Consider the following 25989-nt stretch of genomic DNA (forward strand, 5'->3'; position numbering starts at 1 on the left):
TCGATCACCGAAATGTACAAAAGTTGGTATCCATGTGGTCCACCCATTTTACGGGTCACACATCAATCTCACGTTAAACCACATCGCCGAGGCGAGAGCCAATCAGCAGCCGCTGTCATACAAAAGCCAGCGTTTGCGAATCCAGACACAAACTCGCCTGCGCCAACAGACTGCCACCATGCCGAACGCCGCCGCCGACGCCAAGAAGAAGTGCGCCCCCTCTTCCCTAGCATCAATACCCCCCCCTCCCCCCTCCCCCCATATTAAAGCCTATTCTTCTTGCAATATACAGCGAGGGCAACGAGGCCTTCAAGAACCAGGACTACTCCACGGCCGTGGCCAAGTACTCGGAGGCCATCGAGATCGATTCGTCCAACCACGTCTACTTCTCCAACCGCAGGTGCGTCCACTATTCAAATGGACCCTTTTCGTTACTTTCCGTCTCTCTATTTCCCTTTCTGTGATGCTGACGTCACTGGGTGCACGGTGCCTTTGGTTCTACAGTGCTGCCAACGCTGGCTGGGGAAAGTTCCAGGAGGCCGCAAACGATGCTGCCGAGTGTGTCCGCATCAACCCCCAGTTCGTCAAGGGTGCGTTGCCGTCCTGATGATGCACTTTTTTCGGTGGTACCTACCCGTACCGCCGAAAATCCCTTGTCTCCAATCCAATCGTTGTGGACCCATTTTTAATTTGTTGAAGCTACTGAAGCTGACTAAAATCTACGGTACATTCTATGCAGGTTACCACCGTCACGGTGTGGCGCTCAAGGGCCTGAAGAAGTACGACGAGGCGCTCGCCACGCTGCGTGCCGGCCAGCGCGTGGACTTCAACAACGCCGACTTGAACCGCCTCGTGACGGAAATTGAGCCTCTGCAGGCCCGCGCTGAGCAGGCCAAGCGCTCAGGCATGAACCCCGCCGAGTTGCTCAAGGAGCGCGGTAACGATGCGTTCAAGAACGCCCAGTTCGAGAAGGCCATTGAGGTGTACGGCGAGGCTATTGAGGCCTGCAGCGACAAGCCCGGCTCGGCCCTTGCTCTGTCGTGCTACAACAACCGCGCGGCTTGCAACCAGCAGCTTAGCAACTTTTCTGGTGTGATTCGTGACTGCACGCACGTGCTCGAGTACGACGAGAAGAACCAGAAGGCCCTTTTGCGACGTGCACTGGCCTACGAAGGTCTGGAGCGCTACCGCCTGGCGCTGCAGGACATCCGCTCGCTGCTCGCCATCAACCCTTCCATTGACGTACGTGCTTGGTTGCGTTTCCCTTCTTTTTGTTGTTGTTGCTTACTGCGGTGCTTTGTTTGTCCGAACAGATTGCCAATAAGGCCCAGCACCGTCTCAGCAACTACGTGCGCCAGCTGAAGCAGAACAACTAATTGCATTGAGCAGGATACGCCATCAGAGCAACTAACGGGCAGAAAATTCGGTGCTGACAGAATTCCGGGTAAATTTGCCGGAAGCTTGAATCCCAGTGACTGCAGGCGGTTGCTTAAAAGACGACAACGGCGACGGGACAAAATGACCAGTAGAGGAAGGCTTGTCATCGGAACGTGTGAAGGTGAGGACATGTGACGGATAACAGGCAAACCGTTGGAGTTCTTTCATATTCGTAGGTGTTGCTTTTCATTATGACCCGACGTGTCTACGATGGAGATCCTGCGAACTTTTTCCGCTGTCGTGTTATGTATGGAAGCCTCGTTGGACTAGAGGCTGGAGAGTTTTGTACAAAAGGGGAAGAGTTTCCTGTGGTGCGGATAGGTCGGATGGGTTCTTGATATTCCTGCATCTGCAGCGTCAAGGGCTGGTGTGCTGGCGTGACTTCCACCATCTTTCGGTTTGACTTTAAGGGCAAAAAACTTGAATCCTGTCTCCACGGATGCTCCACAAGCGGAGGTGGAGGTTGATTGTATGCCATCAGATCGGTGGGGAAGAAAGACTCGAACGTGCGAGTTGGTGGCGACATGGTGTCTAGCTCATCGAACAGACCAAGACTACTCTTGAGCGTCAGGACACTGCTGGTACTACTGCTATTGCTGCTGCTGTAGCCGCTGCCTCGCTGCCACGATGGAAATCCGTTCCATTCGCCAGTGAGTTTTCGAGACACAGACGAAAAGGAGACAGCGTTTTGAGGTGCTCGAAGCATTGACGAGGCAAGAAGAGTCGCTTCACCATCGACGCTTTCCGTCTGAGTATGTTTACTCTTAGGGGAGGCCTTCTTCTTGTTTTTGACTGCCACACGTAGTAGTGTCAGATAACGTTGCCACTCAAGATCGTCCCCCGTATCAACACCTTCATCACGCAAGCTACTTCCACGGCGACTGCCGCTAGTCTGAGTGACTGACTCTGCGCCTTCTTTTTTGTTGTGGTGCTGCAGCTTCAGTTCCAGTTCTTCTATTCGCTGTTGTGCTCGCTGCTGCTCTGCCAACTTCACTTGCTGATTAGTGTCGCTTTCATCGCTTCGACTGCTGGTTTGTGTCTGGGACTCCGCTGCCGCACTCACCGTCTGTCGGTTCAATTCCAACTCTAGTTTTTCGAGTCGTTCCTGAACCCGTTGCTGCTCTTCTTTCCGGAGTAGCTCGATAGCCCCTTCATCATCTCGCCGGCCGCTGGTCTGTGTCTCTGCTAACACTGTCTTCTCTTTGAGTTCCCGTAGGTGTTGAAGCTCAAGCTTGAGCTCGTCAAGTTCCTGTTGCAGCCGTCGTCGCTCTTGCTTTATCACCTCTATTCCCCGAATTTCTTCGGCTCGTTGTTCTTCGCGCTGTCGGTCTTCTGCTCGTTGCTGCTCTCGCCGAAGCTCGTCCTGTCGTCTCTTTTCCGCTTCAATGGCGGCCAAGAATCTCTTCCGACGCTGGTACGCTCGCATTCGGTGCTGAAGTCGGCGCACTGCTTGTTGCAGTTGCTGCTCTTTTCGCCTTTCCTCTTCTCGCCGCTGCATCTCCGCCTGAATTACCAACATCAGACGCCGTCTGCGCTGGTAAGATCGAGTTCGTCGCTGCAGTCGGCGAGCTGCCTGTTGGATCTGCTGTTGAACTCTCTCGATGAGTTCCCGCGCTTCTGGATGGTTTCGCAGTGGATGTCGAGCAAACAACCGGGCTGTCGGTGCGTGGAAATACCACAACGTTTTGTCATATTCGAAGGCTTGCCACTGACCGTCACCCATGACTTTCGTGTGGAGATCTTGTAGTGGGCCGCTGACGTATGCGACCAAGTAGTGCTCACGCTCGAAGTCCAATTGCTGGAAGAGAAAAAGCTTCTTGCGGCGAATATCGAGAGGCAGCGCCGCTTCTTGGGCGGCAATCTTCGGCAGCTGAGCCAGTTGGGCGTCCTGAACCTCCTTTCGTTTCGCGAATGGCACAATCTTGGCTGATGCCTGCGCGAGGTTATGCCGACGAAGTGTCAGCTCGAACGGAGTAGCCAAGGACGCTCGTGATGTCACGAACCAGAGACGGTGATAGATGCCAGCTCCCGTCGCACCGGCGTCAACCAGGAGGCGTTCACCGTTAATTTCCAACAGCGTGTTGTCCACCTGCACGCTGTTCATCTGCTGCAGTGCTGCAAGCGCTTCTTCGTCCATTTCAGTGGAGGGAGATGCCGGAGCAGCTACTTTTCTGGTGATAACCACTTGAAAGGGTCCCGTGATGCAATCCAAGTACGCAAGTTGTGCTGGTGAGGGTAGAGACTTGCTGCCGAATTGTAGCGGGGCTGTGGCTACTTTGCTGCTCTCAGTAGTCTCCGATAACGTTTGGCCATCATTGATTAACGTGATAGGAGTGCGACGGTCGTCCTGGGCCTTTGCGCAACCTCGAAGTTCCAGCTGCAGACCGTAAAATGACGACACGATCGTTTTATCCAGTGGACGGGTCGTCGAAGCTGGTGGTGGCCAGCCATGTATGAGTCTCACCTGATACAAGGCATCAGACTCGACATCGCCAGCAGGCGTCGCTTTTGAGACCACCGCTTCTCCAAGGCTACTCATGGAGCCCGAACGACGCTTACTGCTGACTGGAGTGCTCAAGACATTTGCTAGCGCAGAAGCAGCTTGAAAAAGCAAGCGCAGAAAATAGTTGGCGACCTGCCAAGACAATTTGGGAAACGCCCAATTTCAATGCTCCCGGCCTAATGGTACGTTGGGTAGTATTCATGCCCACGAATGGGAACTAAACACTGCGAGTCATGGATGAGATGCTAGTAACACGTTGCACAGGTGCTTCTTCTAGCTATCGATAAAATTTTGGGCGAACTCAATCACGAGTGAGGTGCGAATTCGAGGTGTAGTCGGTGAACGCTTTCCAAGTACGAGGGATACTGGCAATGGCGGAGAATTCAACGCAGATCGCTCTTGATCACCCGCTTTCGGCGACTGTGAGACTTCTCCTCTTTGATCTGCTGGTGCTGACCCATCGAGCTGTACAGCAAATGGAAAGAGCGAGCTTTTACGGCGCACATTGCCGTCCTCATCGACGTAAGTTTGCGATCTTGGTGAAGGCGTCTGCGCAGTATTCTGGCTTGTGGTTTCCACCGCTGGGTCTAGCTCTGCGGCGTCGTGCCAAAGCTGAAGACGTTCTTGCTGGCGGGTGTTTTGCTCCACGAGAATACTATTCTTGCGATCGCGAAGCTGCAACTGGAACTGCGTGCGACGCCTCATGCGCTCTTCGTGAGGAATGAGATCCGACTCTGACATCGAGCGCGAGGCAAGAAGCGCTAGCCGAACACTTGATGGCTGGACTTCTGCTGAACTTCGTGGTTTGTCGTTGCTAGCGTCGGTGCTTGTCTCCATGGAAAGGTATTCCAACTTCCCCACCGTCGCGCCTCTGATGAGCATGCGCTTCGTGACTGTGTTGGAGCGGCGTAAAACTCCGTCCTGATCAACAAAGTCGACCTTCAGCTCCAAGGGTGTGAATGGAACTGGTCGCTCTGAAAGCGAACGCTGCAGTCGCTCCATCTTAACACCGGTGCTCGAGCTCACCAGGATGATCTATCGGGTTGTGGATAACAAACGAAATGGACTCCTGCAAGGACCGAGGCATCCCTCTGCAGGTTCAGGCGGCTAAGAACACGAGGATAAGGGATATCCTTCAGCATACTCTGCCCAGACCTAATGATCTGAGGCGAGGCGCATCAGCACCTGGCACCGTCTCGCACAAAGCATGTTCCAAGATGGCAGCAAAGTACATGGTTGGGAAGAACACTGCTGCTATTTTGTTGTTTAAATGTACAAGCGCACAGTAGGCATGTGGTCTTAGCAGAATTCGTGGGGCTCGTCAGGTTTCGTGGGAGCTGGTGGTGGCAGAGTCGTAGGCCCGGGGATGAAGCCAACCTCGGCTTCTTGGGTAGTGTCGGCAGGAGTTGAGATCCTCCGGCGGAGGTTGCCCTCGTTGTCGATGTACGTATTGGTCCGCGACGGCGACATGGCCGTATTGTTCTCCGTCACGTCGACGAGGCCTTCGAACGCGAGTACCGCTTCCTGTTGCTGCTCGAGGCGGCGAGTCACTCGCTCTGCTGCTCGCTGGTTGACTTCTTTCAGCCACTTCTCCTTGTCGAACTTAGCTTGGTATTTGAGTGAAGCGTTGGCTGCTCGCTTGCGCTCAGCTTCTTCACTGAGTTGCATGGTCGCTCTGCGACTGGCCTGCTTCTCGAGATTCCGGTCATCGACCGAAGTATGGAGCTGCTCATCTGGTGCCAACTCCTTGGCATTTCTGATGGAGACACCTCGCTGGATCATTCTGCGAGTCACGCGACTGGATCGTCGGAGGACGCCATCATTGTCGATGTACTCGGCCTTCCGGTCCAACCCCTGGGCAAGATTCATGTCGGTTGAGGGCGGATCGAATGGAGACTTGAGCTGTACGTATGGAGCCATGGATCAGCGCTATCGGAGACGAATCGACTCGACAAGTGCGGGAATACAGCAGCAATGGAGAGAGCAGTGCAACCATCTATCAATAGTTGTCAGTCTTGGTGATCTTATGCCGCTGCCCCCACCACAATGACGGGATTGAAGGTAGACGCGCATCACTAATTCAAGTAAACGTATTCTGGGCAACGGCTTTGAAGTACATTCCAACAAGTCTGTGGAAGATATAATAGCAGCAAGCTGCAATTGGACGTGGCCCTTATGCTAGAAGTGCTCTTATCACTGCTTTCCTAGCCTTGTTAGAACACAAAAACTGTTTTATATTTTAAATAAAATAAAAAGTATAACAAATAATTGTTGATGCTAGCTTTTTCAACCAATCCTTTCTCTCAACTGCCCTTTCAACCAATCATGAATTATCCAATATTTTTTAGATTCGGAATTCCTCAAAACAAACAAACCCAATGACGTCCTCCTTCTACGTCTGCAAGTTCTTCTTTGAGCCGGTGTACGACGCCGGCAATCCGCCCCCAGCCGCAACTGAACCCTCTCCTCCTTCCCTGCCAGCTCCCGGTCCGAATGACCCACCCCAGCCCAAGAAAAGGGGTCGCAAGAAGCGAGAGTCATTGAGTGACACCTCCAATCGCCACCGGTGCCGCCTGTGCAGCAATTGCTACACACAGGCGGCTGGCACAGGCTACACGAACCTTTTGACCCATCTACGTATCAAACATCCCGACTGGGAGGACATTTTCAAGGCTCAGAGATTGGACACAACCGATACTGCTACGGAGGTTTCTCGAGAGGAGACGAGCGAAACTTGTTTCAGTTCGACGTCACTCACGGCATCGACAACTTCAAGTGCACCCAAACAGAGGCAGAATGCGGGACGCAAGCGTGGTCCAGTGTACGAGCATTTCGAGGACATTCCGTCCTCCCCTGGTAATAAGCAGAAGAAGATGCGCTGCGTTTATTGCCATGAGGACACTCTGCAGCTCAGTAGACGCTTGAAACTACACTTGGTTGCCAAGTGTCCGCAAGCTCCAGAAGACGTAAAGGCGAAATACGTGGGAATTATCTCCAACAAGACTGCGGGTATTACCCAGGTGGATACGGTGACCAAGATAGACGCTACGATGACCAATGTGGACACTAGCGTATCCATTGTGGACTCTAATGCGACCAATGTGGATACCAGTAGGGTTGTGGACAAAAGTGTAGACGTGGACACATGTAAACCTGGCGTGGATGCTATTGAGACCAATGTGGATGCCACTGCAGCCACTTTGATCTCTGTAGCCAAAGTGGACGCAGTAGCTAAGGCAACTGCGATCACTCCTGATAAAACTCGGTTCAAGCTGATGAAGGCCAAATTGCAGCAGTCGCCAGCACTAAGAGCGTCAATTCCAGATTCAGACCCAGCTCCTCAACAGAACCAGCCTGAGGTTGGAGGAGATTTTCGCAGGTTTGAGGAGAAACTCGCGACTGCTTTGATCACCACGAACACACCTTGGAGTTTGTTGGACAACGCAGCATTCCGCGACGCCATGGAGACGCTACGTCCGGCGTCGAGTGATTTCCCATTGACTGCAGCTCGAGCCCGCACAGAAGTGCTGGGTCGGCTGGCTCAGAAGTATGACCGCGACTGTCGTGAACTCTTGGCCACATCTGACACCGTCACGCTAGTGGTTAATAGTTGTGTAAATGGCGACGGGACAAAGAAGATGAAGTACATGGCGCTGGACGAGTGGCGACGCGCGTTCGTGCTGGCAGAGAATAGTGCTGGCTCGCCGTCTCCCAATGTGACTGGAGTATTGTCTGTGGTGTCGACACTGCCAGCTAAGAGTGCCAGCACGAAACTCTTTTTGTGTGCCCAGACGTCGGGAGAGTACGCAAGGGCGCGTCAAGAATTGCTTCGGAATGCCAGAGCTCTCGATAACCCTTTTACTCTTATGGGAGCGTGCATGACACAGCAGACAGCACTGCTGCTCAATGAGCTTGTGCTAAGCAGCCTTTCACTTGAGGAAGCGCTCGACAATGCGGTGCTTACAGCTGACGCGCTGCATGTCATGCCGTCGCTTCGTCGACGGGTGCTCGGGGACATACAATCGGGGGACATCCATGATATTGACGAAGATGCGAACGCTTTCGCGCAAGTTTCTGTCACAAGTTGGCGCTCAGTCGCTATGGCAGTTAAGCAAGCCACGCGTCTAGAGCCATTCTTGCGCCCAGCGATTTTACAAGAGAAGTACGCGGCGGCCTCGTTAGCGCCGTCTCCCATCCTGCGCCAATTACTTGATATGGGCAGTACCGAAATGACTTGGAGCACTCTGAGGCACACGGATCAACTTTTAACACCTCTGCATTTCTTGTCGGCGCTGAGCGAGTTGCAGAGCACAACATCGGGTCAACTACTGGCGCTTTGGATTTGGCTTTTTGGTGCCGCTACGCGTTCACCACTTCTCGATGGAAACTCCGATGCCTTGATTTCCAGCTATATGCAGCGCTTGGCGTGCTACGTGGAAGAGCATTTCATCGCTTGCTTAATGCTGGACCCTCGCGTGCAAGGAGCTGGCTTAAGTGCGTCAGGATTGCGTCGAGCTCGCGGTGTCACTGTTCGTGTGGCAACTGCCATGATCCCGGGCTTCAACGAGAATAATTTCATTCGATCATATAACGACTACGTGAAGCAGCAGGGTGATTTTGGCGAACCTGGTGTCTGGAACGCCGTCAATACTTCCAGCCCGATGGATTTTTGGGGTGACTACGAAGGCGATCCGTTGCACAACCACCTAGCTGTTGTGGCCAAGGCCGTGTGCTCCTATGTGCCTCACTCGTGCTCGATCGAGGACTTGTGGGCGGCACACGCCCGACCGAACCTGAGCTCTAGCGAGACAGCAGATAGTTGCACTTCAAAGGAGCATGAAGCGCGGACCAAGATTCGCCACAGCTCCTCCGTCAACGCACGCGCCAATGCCATGGCCGTTGTGAGCAGATTCCACACTCTACTCGACGTGGAGAATGAACAGTCAGTTGGAGAAATGCTGCAAAGTAATCAAGATGCAGGCGACCAAGAGACCAGTAGCCTCAATGTGTCGGCGCGATCGGTGCTCCAGCGCATCGAAGATGGACTGGAGGAGGATGTGGCAGCTACGGACTCACCCACCTCGCCGCTGGATGCTACCTGGTTCGACATCAGCTCTGCTGGACTGGACAAGATCAGAGAGAACATGGAAAACTACTTGAGTGCTGCAATGCAGCAGTAGACAACTGACCAGTGAAGCAGCAGCGATGGAAGCGTTTGTGGCCCAACAAAGTGAATCGTGTGCCGAGACGCGATCATCCGGATATCGATGGCTTAAATATAGTTTAACAGGCCATCTTGTTATGGGAGTTGATGTTATACATCCGGATAGATCTACGCGATTTAGTGTGACAGGATTGATCTTGAACCGGCGCCACTGCGGATCTTGAAGAGGCTCATTAATCGACCCCTTCCTGTATCGGTGGATTCCAAGTCTTGCAGAAGCATGGGGCAAACATGCAGCACGTTCATGGGGCGCTGCTGTCACCCCCGACGGCATCCAAATTTACAGCACAAGGAAACCAAGTTCAAGGAGCCACTCGTGGTCGAAGACGAAAGCTGGAAGCGCTGGAGCTCCTACAACCTCCTCCACCACCCCTCAGACACTACGGAAGTCCAGTACAATCGCAAATATTCGCCTCCGTCCTACGTGAGCACAAGTCAACAACCTGCCGAAGCTGTTTGGGAAGTGTGAGGTAATCGGGACCACATCGGCGGACAATGATAGAAGCGTACGGCAGTAAGCTTTGGCACAAACAGCATTCACACGGCATATTTAACATGGTCGACGTTGTTGGCAAGGACCAGCAACGACAATAATCTTGGCGGGGATATCTCGTCTTTTTTGTTAACTAAAGGCTGGGCTCGGTTCGTGTTCCTACAATCTCGCCGTCATGGACCAATACCTCACTTGGACTTTCGATTACGAGACTTCTTCTTTGCCGGACGACGGCGTGACGATGTGCCTGGACTGCTTTGACGTCTCTCAGTTGTTTCTTGCTCTGTTTGCTCGTCTTCGTGCTCTTCTTTTTGCTGCTGCTCTTGCTGTTGCTGCTGCACATCGTCGTCGTCTACCAGGAAGCTGCTGTTAGCTACAGTTCCTCGTAGACTGGAGGGCGACGAAGGTGTCAAGAAGGTATCCGAGACCTCTGTGGCGCGGTCCAGCTCCGTGTCTCGGAAGACCCGCGTGTCTTCGCGTCGGAAGTCATCCATGGACGCGTATGAGTCCTCGGCAGATCTTGAAGACAGTTGCGTGAGTCGGTCAAGAGTAAACTCCTCGCTTTGTGCAACATGCTCTTTACTCTCTTGGTCAACATCGTTGTTATCGTCGTCGTCATCGTTGGCATCTTCCTTGGCGCTACCAAACGCTTCTTCATCTTCTTCATCCTCCACCAGCTCCACCGCTTCCTTGCGAACTTCTTGAACCGTGTTGCGATTGCTCAGGTCCCAAATCAAAGCCATATCTTCGTTATCCTCCACTGCATCATCGGCTTCATCATCGAGAGACCTCAACGACATGTCCGCTTCATCTTTGAGTTGCTCACGTCGCTGGCGCCAAGCCTCTTCTTCAGCGGTCGTAGCCTCCACATCATCTTCTGCCTTGCCCAGTAGCTTGTCCTCTAGAGATCCATCGAGGAGGTCTTCGACGCTGCGCTCGCGTTTCGAGCAGCAACAGCACGAGCTACCGGCATTCCCCATTCCTTGCAGACTGAGGTCGTCTGCAGGATATGTGCGGCCCTTGCGACTCGGTGCCGCTTGAAACTGTTATAGCGACTGTACGGCGCGCAGGGGTGTTTCGACCAAGGTTTGTTTTGATTGATAGTTTTCGTGGCTTAGATAGATGGTCCTACGATGTCGATGTTCACTCAGGAAAAATATTTGAGTTTCTTGGTGGGCGAGTCGACGTTCTCGAGCAGCAGCTTGGGCTTTCGACTCTTGGGCGGGAGCTTGTGCTTCCACAGCGTGCAGTTGGCCAAGTACTTGGGGCACTTGTCGTGGCGGTTGGTTCCTCGGCACTTCTCGTTACCAGTCTTCTCGAACCCTTCACACCAGGTCCACTGGTAGTGCTCGCAGCTCTTGACCTTGTGGCCTTCGAAACGTGTCGGCACCACGCGGACGACAACCGGAGCCACGTCCTCCATCAATTGTCGTTCTAAAGCCGTGGGTGTGAATGTCTGCCCTTGACTAGCACACAAAGCTTGATGCGCTCGACGCTTGGCCTCCGTGCAGCGGTTGCAGATTTGGAACGAGTGCATGAAGCGCTCGAGGTCCAGAACACCAACGCCATTGATATCTAGAGCCTGGAACAAGGCTTGGGCATCTGGAGTCACGGTGTTAGCGCTTGCTGGTGACTGAGTCGACGAACAGCAACTACCGTCACTGCTGTGATTGGCGTCACTCGAGTTACTAGACCCAGAGGTTTCTTCCTTCACTTGGTGATGGAGAAGTAGTTGCTGGAAGCGCGGAAGCGTCAATACCTTGGTCGCTGGGTCGCAGAACTGGTGGAAGATCTGCACAAGTTTGAAATCGGCGATGTCCGGAGTGATAGCGAGGCGAGTTGCCTTGCCACTAGCAGTCGCTGCTGTGGATCCTACAACCGACGTAGCAGATGCTGCCCGTTGAACAGGGAGTCGAGGTTTCAGTGGAGCAGATGTCTTGGTCTGCGTATTCGGTGGCATCGAACCTGCTCGTCGCTGCATCGGAGCAATTGGGACCCCGTAGGTGGCGTTGATCTTCCGCATCGTGTTCATAGCAGCTGCCGAGTTGGCCATTGCCATGACCGCTGCGAGCTGAACATTGGTTGTTGCCTGCGCCTGAGCTTGTTGTCCGATCTGGCCCTGGAACAGTGCAGTTTTCATTGGCGAGAGTGCGTCGGGGTTGAGGAAAAAGGGCTGCACTTGCTGTCCATAGCTGTCCAAGAACTGGTTGGCTGCGGCAGCGTAGCCCGAGGGTGAGAAGTAGTCGAAAGGAACTGCAGCGCTGTTGGTAGCCATGGTATTGGACGCGTTTGCAGTCTGCACATTGAATGGGACTGCCGTAGTAAACATAGCTTGACTGGCTGCTGCTAGAATATTCGCATTGGTACTGCTTCCCGTACCTGTAAGATCAAACGGTTGCTGTTGCGACGACAGGAAATTCTGCGAGCTGTCGTAGATTGAATTGAACATGCTGATCACGTCCGGTATTTCCTGCTCGTTCACGTGCGCACCAGGATCCGCCGTCGAGGGGGCTTCCGGAATGAACAGGTTGTTATAATGCATCGCATCACTGAGACCACGTGACGGTGAGGGGGTCGGAGAAATGGTCGAAGTAGTGGAGACTTTCGAAGGTGACTCTACCATTGCAGAGAGCTCGGCATCAGTGAACACTGGCATAATATAGTCGTCGTCTCCCGATAGCATAAATGGTTCTTCGTCTCCATCTGCCGCTTCATCTTCCTCTTCATCTTCTTCTTCATCTTCTTCTTCCGCCTCACTCTCCTCTCCCTCCACTTCATGTTGAATCTCAAACGCTTCACCACGAATCTGGCTAATGCGTCGTTTGCCACGAGGTGACGTAGTGAAGCCTGGTTCATATACGCAGGTCGTCGAGAGCAAAGCGAACCGTGCTGGCAGCGTGGCTGTAGGTGTGCCATTGGTTTTTGCTGCTTCGTACTGGGCCAGCCAGCCTTCCTTCGAACTATTGATCAAGTTCGTGTCCAGCTTCAGCCCGTGCTTGTTGCCCGGTTCCTGCTTTACTTGAGCGTGCTCCTGTTCTTCATGCGGTTCTTCCTTCAGCATCGGGCTGAGTGGCCCAAAGTCTGCGTCATCCAGTAGATCCTCCTCCTGTCCGGTCGTCGCTGCTAGGTTCCATAAGTCTGAAAACAAATGTATTAGGACCTCATCTCGATTGCCTCGGGACCGCTGTCGCTTACCCACCACCTCTTCGTCGTTGTTTGGACCGAAGAAGGCGTCGAAGTTGAGCAGATCCAAGTCCATGTCCTGCATCGTAGACGGTGGGGCTTGCTGACTGCAGAGCCAGATGGCTTTTGATCGTGATGACCGTCGTTGGGCGAACCGGATCTCATGCCGATCAAGCGAGCTATTCCCAGCGGCGTGGCCACGCCGACCAAATTTAGTGGCCAAGTTGAAGTGTTGGTCCAGGCTGAAGTCTTATCTCGGCTGGAGACGCTAACTTTGAAGGTGTGAGTTCGCTATTTCCGTTGTCTGCTGAACATTCTGTCTCGCCGTCGTTGGAAATACGTGATCCAGTCACTTGGCAAGCTTCCTGCCGGCCGAGTGCGCGCTATAGAGCGCATTGAAATGTGGCACCGTTGTAGCCACCTCAAATCCAGCATGAGATCTCTGGGCGTCAAACTTTGACTGGGCAGCAAGCGGATTCGCTAGTGATGTCATATCATGTTCGTCGAACGTTGCGGTGGGATCCGTTAGCGATCCGCTGCGGGAAGGCGTCATGGGTGGACACGCTGAATTCGACGGGGTATACGGTTTAGATCGCTTTACACTTCGTATTTGTATGAAGAAAGTTGAAGTGGACGACATGGATACATCAGAAATGACAACTGAGAGGTGGGCCCACCTGGCAGTTGATACTGTGCTCCATGCACGCATGATGACGCGCCAACAGCCTTTGCCTTGCCATGGACTCCATGCTGGCAGCATTACGGCCGACCCAAGACATTGGCAGGCATTCACCTTGGGCTCGTTGTCGCTGGCCGGCGTAATGCTTACATGCACCTAGCTGGTCGTAGTCGCTTGTCTTTTGCGGGGCATTTTTTGACAAGCATGAGCAGCGCTTACGCGGCTCGCGTTACTCACGGATGGTGAGCTCGGATCGGGAGGTGCGAGCTCCTGCAACATTGCGCCGAGGCCGTCGCATTGTAGGCGAGTGCGTGAATGAAGGTGCCGCCGCCAAAATCCACGCCTTTTGAACTCGGGGCTCCCGCTGCCAATGTTTGGACGGGAAATGCTGTGGGAGACCGATTTTTTGTCAACGAGGATATTGAGAATATTCAGGAGGGATATCCGTCATTTAGTTGACTAAAGTATCAACAAGCGCCTCGTCACTGAAGACTCGGTGAGCAGCAACGGTCGAGCAGAGTCTCTTCAGAGACGTACACACTCCAGCGATACAGCGCAGGAGGGGCTCCTGCACAGCCGCGGCGTTCGCATCGTCCTTCTCAGATGGAGAGAGGCACTATAACATTTGCCTCGAGCTTAGCAAGCAGCAACAGCCTTCAGCTATGAACCAGAACGACAGCTTCGCTCAATGTGCGGTGCCGCGCGAGCTGAGGTGCACGTACCGCAGCAAACCCTGCCCCAACGAGCGGGCTCGTAAGCGCAATGGGACTCTGCACAAGCTGTGCCAGACCCACCGACTCAAGGCCAACAAGACCCAGCGCGACATGCAGCGCCGTCTCCGCGAGCAGCGGCGCCAGCAACAACTCGACCGACAGCTCGCAGCCATGCAGGTCAGTGGCGAGGACATCCAGACCTTGGAACTGATTGACGAGTTCCTCAAAGCCGACATTCCCCTGGAACTAGACACGGACGAAGAGCTCGACATGTGGGATATCCCCGAGCCGCTCGAGGAGCCCGTCGACTTGAACCCGGAAGACATTGAGCTGCTCGTGGCGCTGCTCGGCACAAGTCGCACCGCGTGATCCGCGCTCGTCGCCCACGTTGATGGCCATTAGATCCCACAATTGCCAGCCCCACCTGAATCCTAACTATGAACGAGTCTGCTAACCGCAGCATCAAGGCCCCGGCAGCAGGCTATCCTACCTCGACGATAGATAACACCAACTAGTCTAGAAAAACGCTACATGTGAATGCCCAGTCCCCACTAAACACTCCTGAATGAAAGTCCCTATTGATCAACTACGGTATCGTCTTCAACCAGCCATGTCTTGCTCTACGATCGCGATGCTGCAGTTGCCTCAAACATCACCAAGCCACCCAAGTGTCAAGCAAAGCCAGTCTTGTACCGAATCGACTTTGTATTTAGTATAACAGTTCTTCATCACATGCAGTAGTTCGTTGTACATAATTCTCCAGCCATGTTGGTCTCTTCCGCTACAGCGTCACCGACCAGGCGTCGTCAAACACTGGCGCCATCAAGGGCGACTCGTCCTTGAGCAATGCCATCATGGGCGCGTGTTGCCTCGTCGAGGCCTCCGAGTCGAAGAGCAGCACCTCGAGGATCTTGACCTCCAGCAGGTCGAAGCGACTCTGGAACGTCAAGCCGTCGATGGGCTCCGTGGCGCTCTGCGGGCTCTCAGGGCTCAGGCGCGCGCGCTTGTCGGCGCGGGGCGTCAGTGGGGCGTCCTGACCCAACTGTTGCTGCGCCAGGATGCGCTTCTTGCGCTTGTGCAGCCGCTGCTGGTTGGCGTTGGCCTTGCGCCGGTGGAAGTCGCACAGCTTGTGCAGCGTCCCGTCCAGCTTGGTGGCGCGCGGCGCGTCGCAGAACTTGCTGCGGTACGCGCACTGCATCTCGCGCGGCAGCGGCGACGGCGTGGACATCAGGGCGGGGGTCGTCATACGTGGAAAAAACTATCGACTGTGGCGGCGCGTGAGGATTTCCGGAATGACACTCAAAAGGGACTTCATCTTCGCCTGCGAGTACTATAAAGTCGTTGCGTCAACTCTTGGCGACCGTCGTCGTTGTGGTCAGCACTTTGGAGATGACCGGGGATGCAGCGTGGCACTCGTGATTGCCCCCCCTGGTGATGGGCTCAAATCGTATGAAGCTCACTATGCCGACCACAGAGATCTTGGTGTGGCGCACAGAGTATAGTCAGCATGGCCCGTCTGCGCGCCGCAAGTCGGACAGCAATGGAATTGTGCTTGGCGGCCCATGCTCTGCGTTCTCGGCTTGGCCAGCGTCGCCGACGATCGGCCCGACCTCTGCTCTGCTCTGCGGGACGTTGGGAAGGTTGCGGCAGCGTGGCCCGGCCGAGCACTGCCAAAAATCCGAGGTCCGGCCTCAAGACTTGACTTCAAGTCGTCACGGCATCGATGGCCAACCGTTCGTCGGGCGGCGATTACTATGCGTGCAACGGAGACCTGTTAAGCGGTGGCAACGTGTATTATTTACTTCAAGTACTATACCCAGGCGCTGGTCGCTGGCTGGCTGGATAGTGTGGGGCTCGTCAACAGCTCCAAGCTGCCTCGCATAAGGACGTCACTACAGAGGCCAATCCAGCGCGAAGTGAGCCAGTCAGTGCAACTGGGTCGCGGGAAGTCAGCGCGATTGTGCCGTTCGGATAGGTGCATCCCGTCGATATAATATATACTGTACGCAGCCGTGACGAGCGCGGAAACGGTTTTCGCAGGCTGCGCATTTCGGGGCGGCACCACAGAGCGGCCTGCTATTATATAGCCTGCGTGGAGGCGCAGGATCGCAGGCTTTGTAAGGTGGAGACCAGCCTCCATCGTGTCATTCAAGTAAACTGCACTTCATTCCTACTAGGTTATACTGTTGTACGACAATTGCTCGCGTTGCTTGCTGTTGTATCTACACGACGATCGAGCCCTTGTCGTCGATGGAGGTCGAGGCGTTGGGCAGGAACGTCTCCAGCGGCGGCAGCGTCTGCGGCTGCATGTCTAGCAGTAGCAGCCCCAGAATGTCCATATCTGTCGATCCGAGCTTCGGGAACGCAAAGTCGCTGGCGCCCAGGGGGGCGTAGTACTGGTAGCCCTCACTGGTAGCTGCAAACTCGTACTTGTAGCAGTCGATGGCTGCTGCCGGGAGAACAATCGGCTCGACGCTCACGCGGGATTTCTTCGGCGGTCGCTCCTTGGACGGCTCGCACTCCTCATCCTGTTCGCGCAGCTGGACGCGAGCACGCTTCTCGCGCTGGCGCTTGTGCAGTCGCTGCTGATTGGCGTTGGCCTTGCGGCGGTGGAACTCGCAGAGCTTGTGGAGCGTGCCGTCTAACTTGGTGGCGCGGTGGTTGGTGCAGACCTTGCTGCGGTACCCGCACTGCATGAGCAGCGACGTCGACGTCGGGACCTCGTCGAAGAAGGCGTACATACTGCTGGGTAGAAGGGTAGTTGTGGTAGTTGGCCGCAAATTCAGTTGTGACTGACAGCCGACCAGCAGAACACGTCTCCGCTGCACGAAAAGGATATCCAGCGTGCTCTCTGACTCAAATTTACGTAGCTATCTGGCGTGCAAGATGGGTTTGCGACAAGGACCGGACTTCCCGGTCAGGTAACTGATTGCCCATTAGCATGATTGCCCCCTCGGCGAAATCAGCGAGGAGGACATACTGTGCACGCGCTCGGCTGTTGACGCAGCGGGTGTCGCCCTCCTATTCAGGCGTTGCCCACATTGCACATTACACCCTCGACCTAGGTCCTTGGCCTCCTCCACCAGCACCAGCGAGTCCGGCGCATTCGGGCTCTCGTACCCCCGCGTGACCAGCGTGACAGTTTTTCACCGAGATCCAGCAAAATTGGTGATCGGATATGGCGGTGTGGAGCTCGCTGCCGACTGAATCGTGCCCCGGTCTGCCTGATACTTCCCCCGCATGATGGACTGCTTCAACTGGCCAGAGTGTGGCCATCCCGAAGAGTATTCGGTCGGCAGCGCGAATCTCGGTGGGATCAATCACTGCGCCGCTGGGAGAAGAAGTCTTGGCAGAATGTTGCCTTCCACACGGGCACAAGGTGACCGACTGACAAGCTGTGGCCTTCGCAGGTGGCGGCTCGCAACATCTGCAGAGGTGGCGAAGCTCTCTTCAAGGCAGAGCTTCTTGGCCTGCTGCTTTGGTCTCAACGCAAAAATCGCCGGTCTCATGAGATGAGCCGCCGATATAATATATTTGATACGTTCCGCCTCGCACCAACCGACATGCAATTACACATGTACATCCAACTTAGAGCCATCTCAGACTGAGAACTCTCGATGGCCCACCGAGAGCACTGGGTGGTGAGCATTACATCTATTGTGTGCTTCAGCCGTGTTTTGGCTTTTGATGTGCCTCAAAGCTCAACAGCATCCTCTCCGCTTTGGTGAGTCTGACGTGGACGATTAATTGCACGTAGCAAAAAAGTGAATCGCAACTGGAGCTCGCACCACCGCTTCCGTCGACTTATGCCAAGGCCGGCGTCGACATCCCTGGTCTACGGGGATCGCGAAGGCGCGGATCGGCTCGAAGACGCATCTCGTGTTTCGACTTGATGTCACGCAGGACGGACAGCTTATTCTCTGCAAAGCTGGAAGACCGCCATCAGCTCAACTGCGGAGTAGAGGTATCAAATCGACGGATATCCGACTGCACTGCTGATCGTCGCGTACAGCACACTTATCCTAATACCCGACTACCTGGCTCAACCTTGCACTTCGCGGAAGGGGGGGGGGGGGCACTTCAACCTGAATATCAAGGTTTGAGCCTACATCTATAACCAATCATAACAGTTTCAAGCTCAACCTACATCACGCCCTCACATGTGCTGAACAGCATACTTTATTCCAGTCAAACCTATTTCAGCGGCGCAAGTCCTCGATTCTTGGTGGTCTCGACGACTAGCAGCCCTCGTGTACCTCGTATCTGAGCCTTGTCTAGCTTTCGCCAGTACCGGAACTGGCTCCGCATTGCTCTGACCATTCCAACGGCCCCAGGTTCGTGATGGAGAACTACCAGAAGGTGGAGAAGGTGGGCGAAGGCACCTACGGCATCGTGTACAAGGCGCGGGAACTCACCACTGGCCGCATCGTGGCCCTCAAGAAGATCCGCCTCGAGCCAGACGAGGAGGGCATCCCGTCCACAGCCATGCGCGAGATCTCGCTACTCAAGGAGCTGTCGTCGCACCCGAACGTCGTGTACTTGTACGACGCTGTGTACCAGAAGAACAAACTATATTTGGTGTTCGAGTTCGTGGAGCAGGACCTCAAGCGCTGCCTGGAGAAGCTCCCGGCCAGGATGGAGGTGTTCCAGGTCAAAAGCTATCTGTACCAGCTCTTGGCGGGCATCGCCTTCTGCCACGCGAACCGCGTGTTGCATCGTGACCTCAAGCCACAGAACTTGCTGATCGACCAGTACGGAAACCTCAAGCTGGGGGACTTCGGTCTGGCCAGAGAGTACGGCGTCCCGCTGAGACGCTACACCCACGAGGTGGTGACGCTCTGGTACCGAGCTCCCGAAGTGCTTCTTGGAGCCAAGCACTACTCGACGCCCGTGGACTCTTGGTCCATTGGATGCATTTTCGCAGAGATGGTTAACAAGCAGCCACTGTTCCCCGGAGACTCGGAGATTGATGAGCTCTTTCGCATTTTCCGTGTGCTTGGCACCCCAGACGAGACCATGTGGCCGGGCGTCTCGACGTTGCCCGACTACAAAACTACGTTCCCACAGTGGCGTCCCCAGTCGCTGTCCAAGGTGGTGCCTCAGCTGGACCGCGTGGGTTTGGATCTGCTCGCGGTGAGTTGTTGTGTCCATGACTTATTGGTTGCGTGAGCTAAAACTCACATGATATTGTTTGCTTTGTGTAATGCAGCGCCTGCTGGTGTACGACCCCAGCAACCGCATTTCAGCCCGTACGGCAATGTCGCACCCGTGGTTCGCTGACCTGCACCCGCAGTACGCGTCTTTCCGCAACAACGGCAACGGCAATGGCACTCAGACCTTCTTTTAGCTAGGTTGGGGGGGGGGGGGCGCTGTGTCTTGAACGCTGGAAAAGAGGGTGAAATCCAAAGAAAAAGATATGATCAAGATGAAGATTGATACATGGGATAGCAACACCAGCATCACGAGCCAACAATTCAGGTTCAAGCAGCGAGGATCAAGGAAGACAAGAATGAGAAAAAAGCGCAAACAGCGACGTCAACAGCAATTCGACCGTCCACGGAGACACGGCGGTCGATGCACACACAGAAAACGGCAGCAAGTCAACAGTTCGACTTGCTGCTGGGGGCCACGAGCCTTTTTCACGTATGAGTGGCATAGATTTTGACGGTTCCAAGCGGGATAAGGAGAGCGCAGACGCATACGATGGAACTCGTCTGCCGACTTGGCACTAACCAACAAACTAAAGACACGAATCGGGCGTCCAAGTTGACGCCATTTTTGCCATAACCAAATGTTGTATTCCACCCACCAATCCTATCTCTGTATTCGAATCCACATTAAAAAGTCAATAAATACTTGCGACCGTGCCAAGTGTAGCAGAAGATGAATGGAACTCCTCGTAAACGGCATCACGCAGGGCGCGACGAGGGCGTGGAAGTGGCACGCAAGCGCTCGCACAAGAAAGCTAGGTCAGCTGTGACTCCGCAGACGACTGTGCGAGTCTCAACGAACAGCAGGAGCCACAGCGGAAGCGGAACATTCCGAGGACATGAAATGGCGAACCCTGAGTCCGAGGAGATCGAAGAGGAGGAAGAGACCGCGGGAATGCAGAGACAAGAGACGGAGGGGGAGGAGGAAGGGGCCATGCCCCTCGTGGTGTTCCAGTGTAGCACCTGCCGCTCCATTTTTGGGGATTCCTACGCCTTCGTGTGCTCCACCGAGCAGTTGTGGCTTGTGACGTTGAGTCACGTAACCAATGTGGCTCTATCTCCTGAAGTGCAGACGGCCAATGCGGGGCTGCATGCCGGTAGTTCGTACTTTGAATTACTGTGTCATAACTGCCAGGCTGTGCTTGGCCGCAAGTATTTAACAACACCGGTGGCTCTGGATGGCATTCGAGACCTTTTCAGCTTCTCCACGGAAGCGATCACCTCCTACACGTTGGGAGACCCCATGCAGCAAAGTGAAGCAGGAGATCAGAACATGCAACATGCAGCGGCCAATTGTAGCGAGGCGATGCAAAAGTTGGCGGCAGATCGGAACGAGGTAGCGAGGCTGCGGGACGAGATGGAGAAAGTCAAGGGACTCATGGTCACCGTGGATGACCGACTTGCCCAACTGGAAGGAGCGGAGCCTGACTCGGAACAGGAACAGGATGTGACACAATAGCGTGACCAGAGTACAAGCCCAGGACGAGCTCTTAACTGTTTGATGAAGGCGGCGTTTAGATATCGTTTTTTCTGCGTTGATTGTCGTGTCTAGCTGGGGGTGGTTGGTTTGGAATCTTGGCAATCAAAAGACACGGCCCGCCCAGGATCGTTTTCTGGCTGCTGCTTCATGCCAGCATCTCGTCCTTCTTCGCCCGCAAAAGACTTACTGCGTAGCTTCGGCCAGGGTCTCAAAGGCCTCACGAGCCGCCTCAATGCCCGTGGGCGGCTTCGCCTTGCGCATCTCACCGGGTCTGCACACAGCAATCTTAACAGCGTCAGCAAAATTCCAGTACACAGCCAGCACCGTCTCAATGTCTCCGTACCGGTCCACATATTCAATCACAGCCATCTCAGCGCCGTCACCCTTGCGGAAGTCGGCCTTGAGGATGCGAGTGTAGCCACCCTCACGCAGACTGCAACAAGCAAAATACCACCCCGTTAGCCTCCGTCTCCTCCTGAATAAACGCATAATAGCAGCGGCACGCACGCGTAGCGGGGGCCCACGACGTCGAAGAGCTTGGTGACGGCCTCGGGCGTGCGCAGGACGGCTGCTGCGCGCTTGCGGGCGGGCTCGTCACCCTGCTTGGCCATAGTGACCACCTGTTCAGCCACACGACGCAGCTCCTTGGCCTTCGGCAGCGTCGTGCGGATGCGCTCGTGCTCGATGAGCTGCGTCACCATGGTGCTGTTCACAGTAACGGTAGAGAATTAGCATTTCTCTCGATCCAGAGCGCTCTAGGAGGCAGGGAGGGCATATGCAGCAGATCCAGAGTCTCGGAAACACGTACCGCAGCATCGCCTGGCGATGGGCCGACGTGCGGTTGAGCTTGCGGAAGGCAACGCGGTGCTTCATGGTCCAGAGGGTCTTGTGGTCACCAGCAGCCCCTCTCGAAGCAGGTGTGGCACACACCACGTGCAACATACAGCGAGTGAGAAATGTCGCTCGAAGGTGAACCTTGAAGTGCGGCGGTTATGGAGCGAAGCGACGTCGCCGACGTGTGGCCAAGATCAGTGCTATATTTCTGCTCACAAAGGCTTTTGAGCAGGTGGAAACAAGTTTGGAGCTCCTTTCTGTCGGTATGGGCAACGTGCAGCAGCAAGTCGGGAAGCGCATGGTGGTGGGCCGCCACGAGGTGGAGGCCGTGCAGTATCTGGGCGAAGGCGGCTCGTCCTTCATCTTCCTAGTCAAGGACGTGCGCGCGCCACCCACCGCTGCGCCGCTGGTGCTGAAGCGTCTCGTGGCGCACAACGAGCAGACAGCGGATTGGATCGCGAGCGAGATCCGCCTGCACCAGCGGCTGAGCCACCCGCAGGTGGTGCAGTTTGTGTCCTCGCAGACCAGCAAGGCTCGGGGCGACAAAAACGAGGTCTTCATCCTCATGGAGTACTGCCCCGGCGGACACATGCAGGAGAATATGCTCAAAATGGGCACGAAACGCTTTTCGCAGCACGAGCTGCTGCGGACGTTCAAGACGCTCTGCGAGTATGTTGCACGTCTTATCTGATGACTCACTGGAGATGAGTATATGCTGACTCATGTTGCACCTGTACCATGTCCAACTTAATTTCGTTGTGACCAGACCTGTGGCCATGCTGCACGCGCAGAACCCGCCAATTGCGCACCGCGATCTCAAGCTCGAGAACTTTTTGCTGGGCAAGGAAGGTGTGTACAAGTTGTGCGACTTCGGGTCATGTGTGGAAGGGCCGCAGTCGCTTGCTACCAAGGCGGATCGCATGCGTGAATCCGACAACGTGTCCAAGCGTACGACAGCGATGTACCGATCGCCTGAACTGGCGGATGTGGAAGGCACGGCCATGTTCGGCTCGGGTGAGTTGACTGAGGCTGTGGACGTGTGGGCCATGGGCTGCATCCTTTACAGCATGGCATTCTTCAAGTCGCCGTTCCCGCTTGAGGGCCTGCGCACCGACAGGTACACGATCCCTTCGAGCTCCACGTACTCGCCGGATGTGCACGCCATTATTGCCCGCATGCTCACGGCGGATGTCGAGAAACGTGCAACCATTGAACACGTCATGGAGTGCCTCGATGAGATCGTTTGCGGTCGTCCACTGCCGCCGCTGCCCGGGGCGTCTAAGAAGAAGAAGAAAGAGAAGGCCGACAACGCAGCTTCCACCTCGACCTCCGCAGCCAAGAAGACCGAGGCGAGGAAGGAAACGGTGGCGAGCAAAACTCCGGACGCGGGAGACCTCCTGAACATGGATTTCAGCCCCACCATCTCGGACAGCAAACTACCGGCCGCGAAGGCTGCGGCACCTGGCGCTTTTGATACGACTTGGACTGCGTCGGCACAGGGGTTCGCTGATTTTGCCAGCTTCCCGTCACCAACATCGTTTGGTCAGAGTGGAGGCAACAATGCGTTTGCTCCCGGGTCGGCAAAGGCGGATCCGTTCGACCTCCCTCCTGGTCCTGTCAAGCAGCAAGCACCCGCTCCAGTCGCAAGTGTATTTGACTTCGATGCGCCTCCTGCACCTCCTGCTCCAACAGCACCCGTGCAGCCTCCTGCTATGGTACCCCATGTACCAGAGGCGGATCCTTTTGCAGAAATTGATGCTCCGCCTCCAGCGCTACTTTACGGTGGGATGCCAGGAGGACAGCACATGGGGCAGCCTCACATGGGTCAACAGCACAGGGGCCAACCTCACACGGGTCAGCAGCACATGGGCCAACAGCACATGAACCAACCTCACATGGGACAACCTCACATGGCTCAGCAAGGATTCCCTGGCGGCTTCCCGATGCAGCAGCAGCAAATGCCACAGCAAATGTGGGGTGGTGGGGCTCCTGCAAACCCAGGCTATCATTCCTCGAATCCTTTTTAAGCCAGGAAGTTCGCTAACAACAATTTGCAGAGTGCCCTCGCGCGAACGCGGACCCAGTTGCATATCTTGAAACAACATCCCTAATCTTCACAAAAACTAATTCCACAGTTCCATGAGTGCTTTGCGTTATCTGTATTCATGCATCGTCAACAACTTCAGCTCGCACAGTGAGTGTCTGAGTATGTCGCACCACAGCCAAACGCTGGTCAGCTCGTCAGACTCACTATGTCCAGCAACTCGGAGCTTACAGCGTGGCCGGAACCTCAATTTCGATGTGGTGAGGCGTGACCCGAGCATCGTCAAACGTCATGATCCGTTCACGATCATCCTCGCTGCAGATAGCAGGCGTGCGTAGCTTAGCCGTGTAGACGCAGGTGCTGGGCTCCTCAATACCAGAAAGCTCCATTGGCTCTGGGCCACATTCCAGCTTCACTGTCAGCGACCGGTTCGGACCGTTCCAGCACTTTTGACCATTAGTGAACTTGATCTCTTTCACAATTGTTTTTGCTGCCGCGGTCTCTTCGGCAGGGGCCGACGCATCTTCACCAGAGCTCTCAGCCAGCTCGGGGGCCTTGATATCCTCCATATCGCCCAGTTTGGTGTGGTCCTGAGTGGCCTTGCCGAAGAAGCAGATCTTGTACTTGTATTGTCCTGCCTCTGACTCAACACACTTGTCGCGCAGGGCAAAGAACAGGTGATCCACGCCATAGTCCTTGTCCATGAGCTTTTGTGCCTCCGCCAGCTTCTTCTCTTCTTTCACCAGTTCTTCGTTAGTGTCTTCGTGCTGCTTCCGGGTCAACACAGCTTGGCTACGCTCGTACCGCTCACTCGATACCAGCTCTTCAAACAGTAGTTCAATGGGACGAGTTTCCACTTCCGGCAAGGTGAGATCTCCCTCCTCTTCCTTCGGTGCTTCCGCCTCCTCGGCGACAGTACCCAGCGCTTCCGTCTCAGGCTCCACCACAGCTTCACCCGTTTCACCAACTTCAGCTGCAGCCTCCTCTGCTGCTTTCTCCAGCGCCTCCTTGGCTTCCTGCGCCTTCTTCTCCTCCGTCTTTCGACGCTCTTCAATCAACTTCTCAACGCGACGCGACTCTTTCTGACGTTCATCGTCACGCTCACGGAACGCCTCATCCTGTTCGTCCATGGGGGTCTTTGCCAGCTCTTCGTCTCCTTCCTGCGTCGCCTCACGCTCCTGGCGAATAATCGGTAGCAGCTCGTGTTTGGCCGCCACGCCCTGGCGTCCAACCTCCAGGATGATCGATAGCAGCTGCTCCTTGGTCAGATCCAGCAGCCCTAACTGCCTCAAGATCTCCTGCTTGGTGGTCGCAACGAGGCCCTGCTTCGTCTCCTCCTCGAGCCGTTCCTCCTCCTCCTTCCTGGCCTCCAATTGCTCCGCCATGACACGCAGCGAAGCCGTCGAGGCTTCAAGCTGCTGCTTCTTCTGCTGTTCTGCGTCCCACAGTGTCTTGGCCTCCGCAACCAGCGCCCCGCGGTCCTTCAGCCCTGCCTCCACCTGCTCGATCAGGTCTTTCTTGCCGGCCTTGAAGCTCTGCATCTTGGCTTCGCATTGTGAGCCGCAGTCCGCGCCGCTCGCGTACTCGTCCGAGCCGTCGCAGCAGTCGCAGATGCCGTCGTTGACCCGCGACGTGGGCACGTCCGAGGCTAAGAAGCCCGCGTTGACGCAGTGGAACACGGCGCCAGTATGGGAGCAAGCTGACGTGCCCGGCTCGTCGCTGCCGTCCGTGCAGTCACAGTAATTGTCATTGAGGTGACTCAGATCCAGTCGCTGCTGGCCATGGTCGCATGTAAACTAACATTGCCACAAGTAGACGCCACAAATAAGAAAATAAGCTACACAAAGGTTTTGGGGGACGCTACGCACGCTGGAGACGGCGCTGAGCTTCTGCTGCAGCACGGGGGAGATGCCGTGCCAGTCGGAGGCGCTCACACCTAGAGACAACAACGCCAGCGACGTCGCAACACGCTGCAGAACCATGACGAGCTGAGGGTGACGTGGCAAGTCGGATACGGCCCTAAAATGGCAATTGATTGATTGAAGCAACTTAATGACTACTCGTGCAACGTAATCAGCACTTCAACGTTAGGCCATGGCGGTTGTATCGACCTCTTCGAGCTCAGGTATCTCTTCTTCGTCGTTTGGCAAGTGGATACATCTCTCTTCTCCATAATCGTCGGGCAGCTC

At 55.1% G+C, this 25989-nt stretch overlaps 14 protein-coding genes across 14 annotated transcripts; 6 read left to right on the forward strand and 8 right to left on the reverse strand.

Annotated features, from left to right (window-relative positions):
• Window positions 1-178: 178 nt before the first annotated feature.
• KRP23_10151 (Sperm-associated antigen 1A) lies at window positions 179-1376 on the forward strand (the record flags this gene model as incomplete). Its single annotated transcript, XM_067880568.1, has 5 exons — window positions 179-210; window positions 293-400; window positions 505-590; window positions 740-1242; window positions 1314-1376. 5 exons carry the CDS (start codon window positions 179-181, stop codon window positions 1374-1376), a joined length of 792 nt encoding a protein of 263 aa, XP_067741981.1.
• An 825-nt stretch (window positions 1377-2201) lies between these two features.
• On the reverse strand, window positions 2202-3574 carry KRP23_10152 (uncharacterized protein; the record flags this gene model as incomplete). Its single annotated transcript, XM_067880569.1, has 3 exons — window positions 2202-2229; window positions 2343-3093; window positions 3151-3574. The coding sequence occupies 3 exons, from the start codon at window positions 3572-3574 to the stop codon at window positions 2202-2204; spliced, it is 1203 nt and encodes a 400-aa protein (XP_067741982.1).
• Window positions 3575-5239: 1665 nt separating this feature from the next.
• Window positions 5240-5809, reverse strand: KRP23_10153 (uncharacterized protein; the record flags this gene model as incomplete). Its single annotated transcript, XM_067880570.1, has 1 exon — window positions 5240-5809. The coding sequence occupies one exon, from the start codon at window positions 5807-5809 to the stop codon at window positions 5240-5242; it is 570 nt and encodes a 189-aa protein (XP_067741983.1).
• A 509-nt stretch (window positions 5810-6318) lies between these two features.
• KRP23_10154 (uncharacterized protein) lies at window positions 6319-9120 on the forward strand (the record flags this gene model as incomplete). The annotated part of the gene is made up of 1 exon (XM_067880571.1): window positions 6319-9120. The coding sequence occupies one exon, from the start codon at window positions 6319-6321 to the stop codon at window positions 9118-9120; it is 2802 nt and encodes a 933-aa protein (XP_067741984.1).
• A 725-nt stretch (window positions 9121-9845) lies between these two features.
• KRP23_10155 (uncharacterized protein) lies at window positions 9846-10637 on the reverse strand (the record flags this gene model as incomplete). Its single annotated transcript, XM_067880572.1, has 1 exon — window positions 9846-10637. One exon carries the CDS (start codon window positions 10635-10637, stop codon window positions 9846-9848), a length of 792 nt encoding a protein of 263 aa, XP_067741985.1.
• Window positions 10638-10804: 167 nt separating this feature from the next.
• Window positions 10805-12925, reverse strand: KRP23_10156 (uncharacterized protein; the record flags this gene model as incomplete). Its single annotated transcript, XM_067880573.1, has 2 exons — window positions 10805-12795; window positions 12853-12925. The coding sequence occupies 2 exons, from the start codon at window positions 12923-12925 to the stop codon at window positions 10805-10807; spliced, it is 2064 nt and encodes a 687-aa protein (XP_067741986.1).
• Window positions 12926-14181: 1256 nt separating this feature from the next.
• On the forward strand, window positions 14182-14601 carry KRP23_10157 (uncharacterized protein; the record flags this gene model as incomplete). The annotated part of the gene is made up of 1 exon (XM_067880575.1): window positions 14182-14601. One exon carries the CDS (start codon window positions 14182-14184, stop codon window positions 14599-14601), a length of 420 nt encoding a protein of 139 aa, XP_067741987.1.
• A 412-nt stretch (window positions 14602-15013) lies between these two features.
• On the reverse strand, window positions 15014-15478 carry KRP23_10158 (uncharacterized protein; the record flags this gene model as incomplete). The annotated part of the gene is made up of 1 exon (XM_067880576.1): window positions 15014-15478. One exon carries the CDS (start codon window positions 15476-15478, stop codon window positions 15014-15016), a length of 465 nt encoding a protein of 154 aa, XP_067741988.1.
• A 976-nt stretch (window positions 15479-16454) lies between these two features.
• KRP23_10159 (uncharacterized protein) lies at window positions 16455-16973 on the reverse strand (the record flags this gene model as incomplete). Its single annotated transcript, XM_067880577.1, has 1 exon — window positions 16455-16973. The coding sequence occupies one exon, from the start codon at window positions 16971-16973 to the stop codon at window positions 16455-16457; it is 519 nt and encodes a 172-aa protein (XP_067741989.1).
• A 1600-nt stretch (window positions 16974-18573) lies between these two features.
• Window positions 18574-19579, forward strand: KRP23_10160 (Cyclin-dependent kinase 2; the record flags this gene model as incomplete). Its single annotated transcript, XM_067880578.1, has 2 exons — window positions 18574-19365; window positions 19442-19579. 2 exons carry the CDS (start codon window positions 18574-18576, stop codon window positions 19577-19579), a joined length of 930 nt encoding a protein of 309 aa, XP_067741990.1.
• A 536-nt stretch (window positions 19580-20115) lies between these two features.
• Window positions 20116-20901, forward strand: KRP23_10161 (Protein Mis18-alpha; the record flags this gene model as incomplete). Its single annotated transcript, XM_067880579.1, has 1 exon — window positions 20116-20901. The coding sequence occupies one exon, from the start codon at window positions 20116-20118 to the stop codon at window positions 20899-20901; it is 786 nt and encodes a 261-aa protein (XP_067741991.1).
• A 204-nt stretch (window positions 20902-21105) lies between these two features.
• Window positions 21106-21795, reverse strand: KRP23_10162 (50S ribosomal protein L17; the record flags this gene model as incomplete). Its single annotated transcript, XM_067880580.1, has 4 exons — window positions 21106-21193; window positions 21266-21355; window positions 21430-21627; window positions 21731-21795. 4 exons carry the CDS (start codon window positions 21793-21795, stop codon window positions 21106-21108), a joined length of 441 nt encoding a protein of 146 aa, XP_067741992.1.
• Window positions 21796-22021: 226 nt separating this feature from the next.
• Window positions 22022-23783, forward strand: KRP23_10163 (putative serine/threonine-protein kinase; the record flags this gene model as incomplete). Its single annotated transcript, XM_067880581.1, has 2 exons — window positions 22022-22425; window positions 22523-23783. The coding sequence occupies 2 exons, from the start codon at window positions 22022-22024 to the stop codon at window positions 23781-23783; spliced, it is 1665 nt and encodes a 554-aa protein (XP_067741993.1).
• A 244-nt stretch (window positions 23784-24027) lies between these two features.
• Window positions 24028-25782, reverse strand: KRP23_10164 (Glucosidase 2 subunit beta; the record flags this gene model as incomplete). Its single annotated transcript, XM_067880582.1, has 2 exons — window positions 24028-25596; window positions 25669-25782. The coding sequence occupies 2 exons, from the start codon at window positions 25780-25782 to the stop codon at window positions 24028-24030; spliced, it is 1683 nt and encodes a 560-aa protein (XP_067741994.1).
• Window positions 25783-25989: the final 207 nt, after the last annotated feature.

The sequence above is a fragment of the Phytophthora ramorum genome (genome assembly GCF_020800215.1).
Source record: "Phytophthora ramorum isolate Pr-102 chromosome Unknown Phyram_PR-102_s0009, whole genome shotgun sequence".
NCBI classification, from domain to species: domain Eukaryota; phylum Oomycota; class Peronosporomycetes; order Peronosporales; family Peronosporaceae; genus Phytophthora; species Phytophthora ramorum.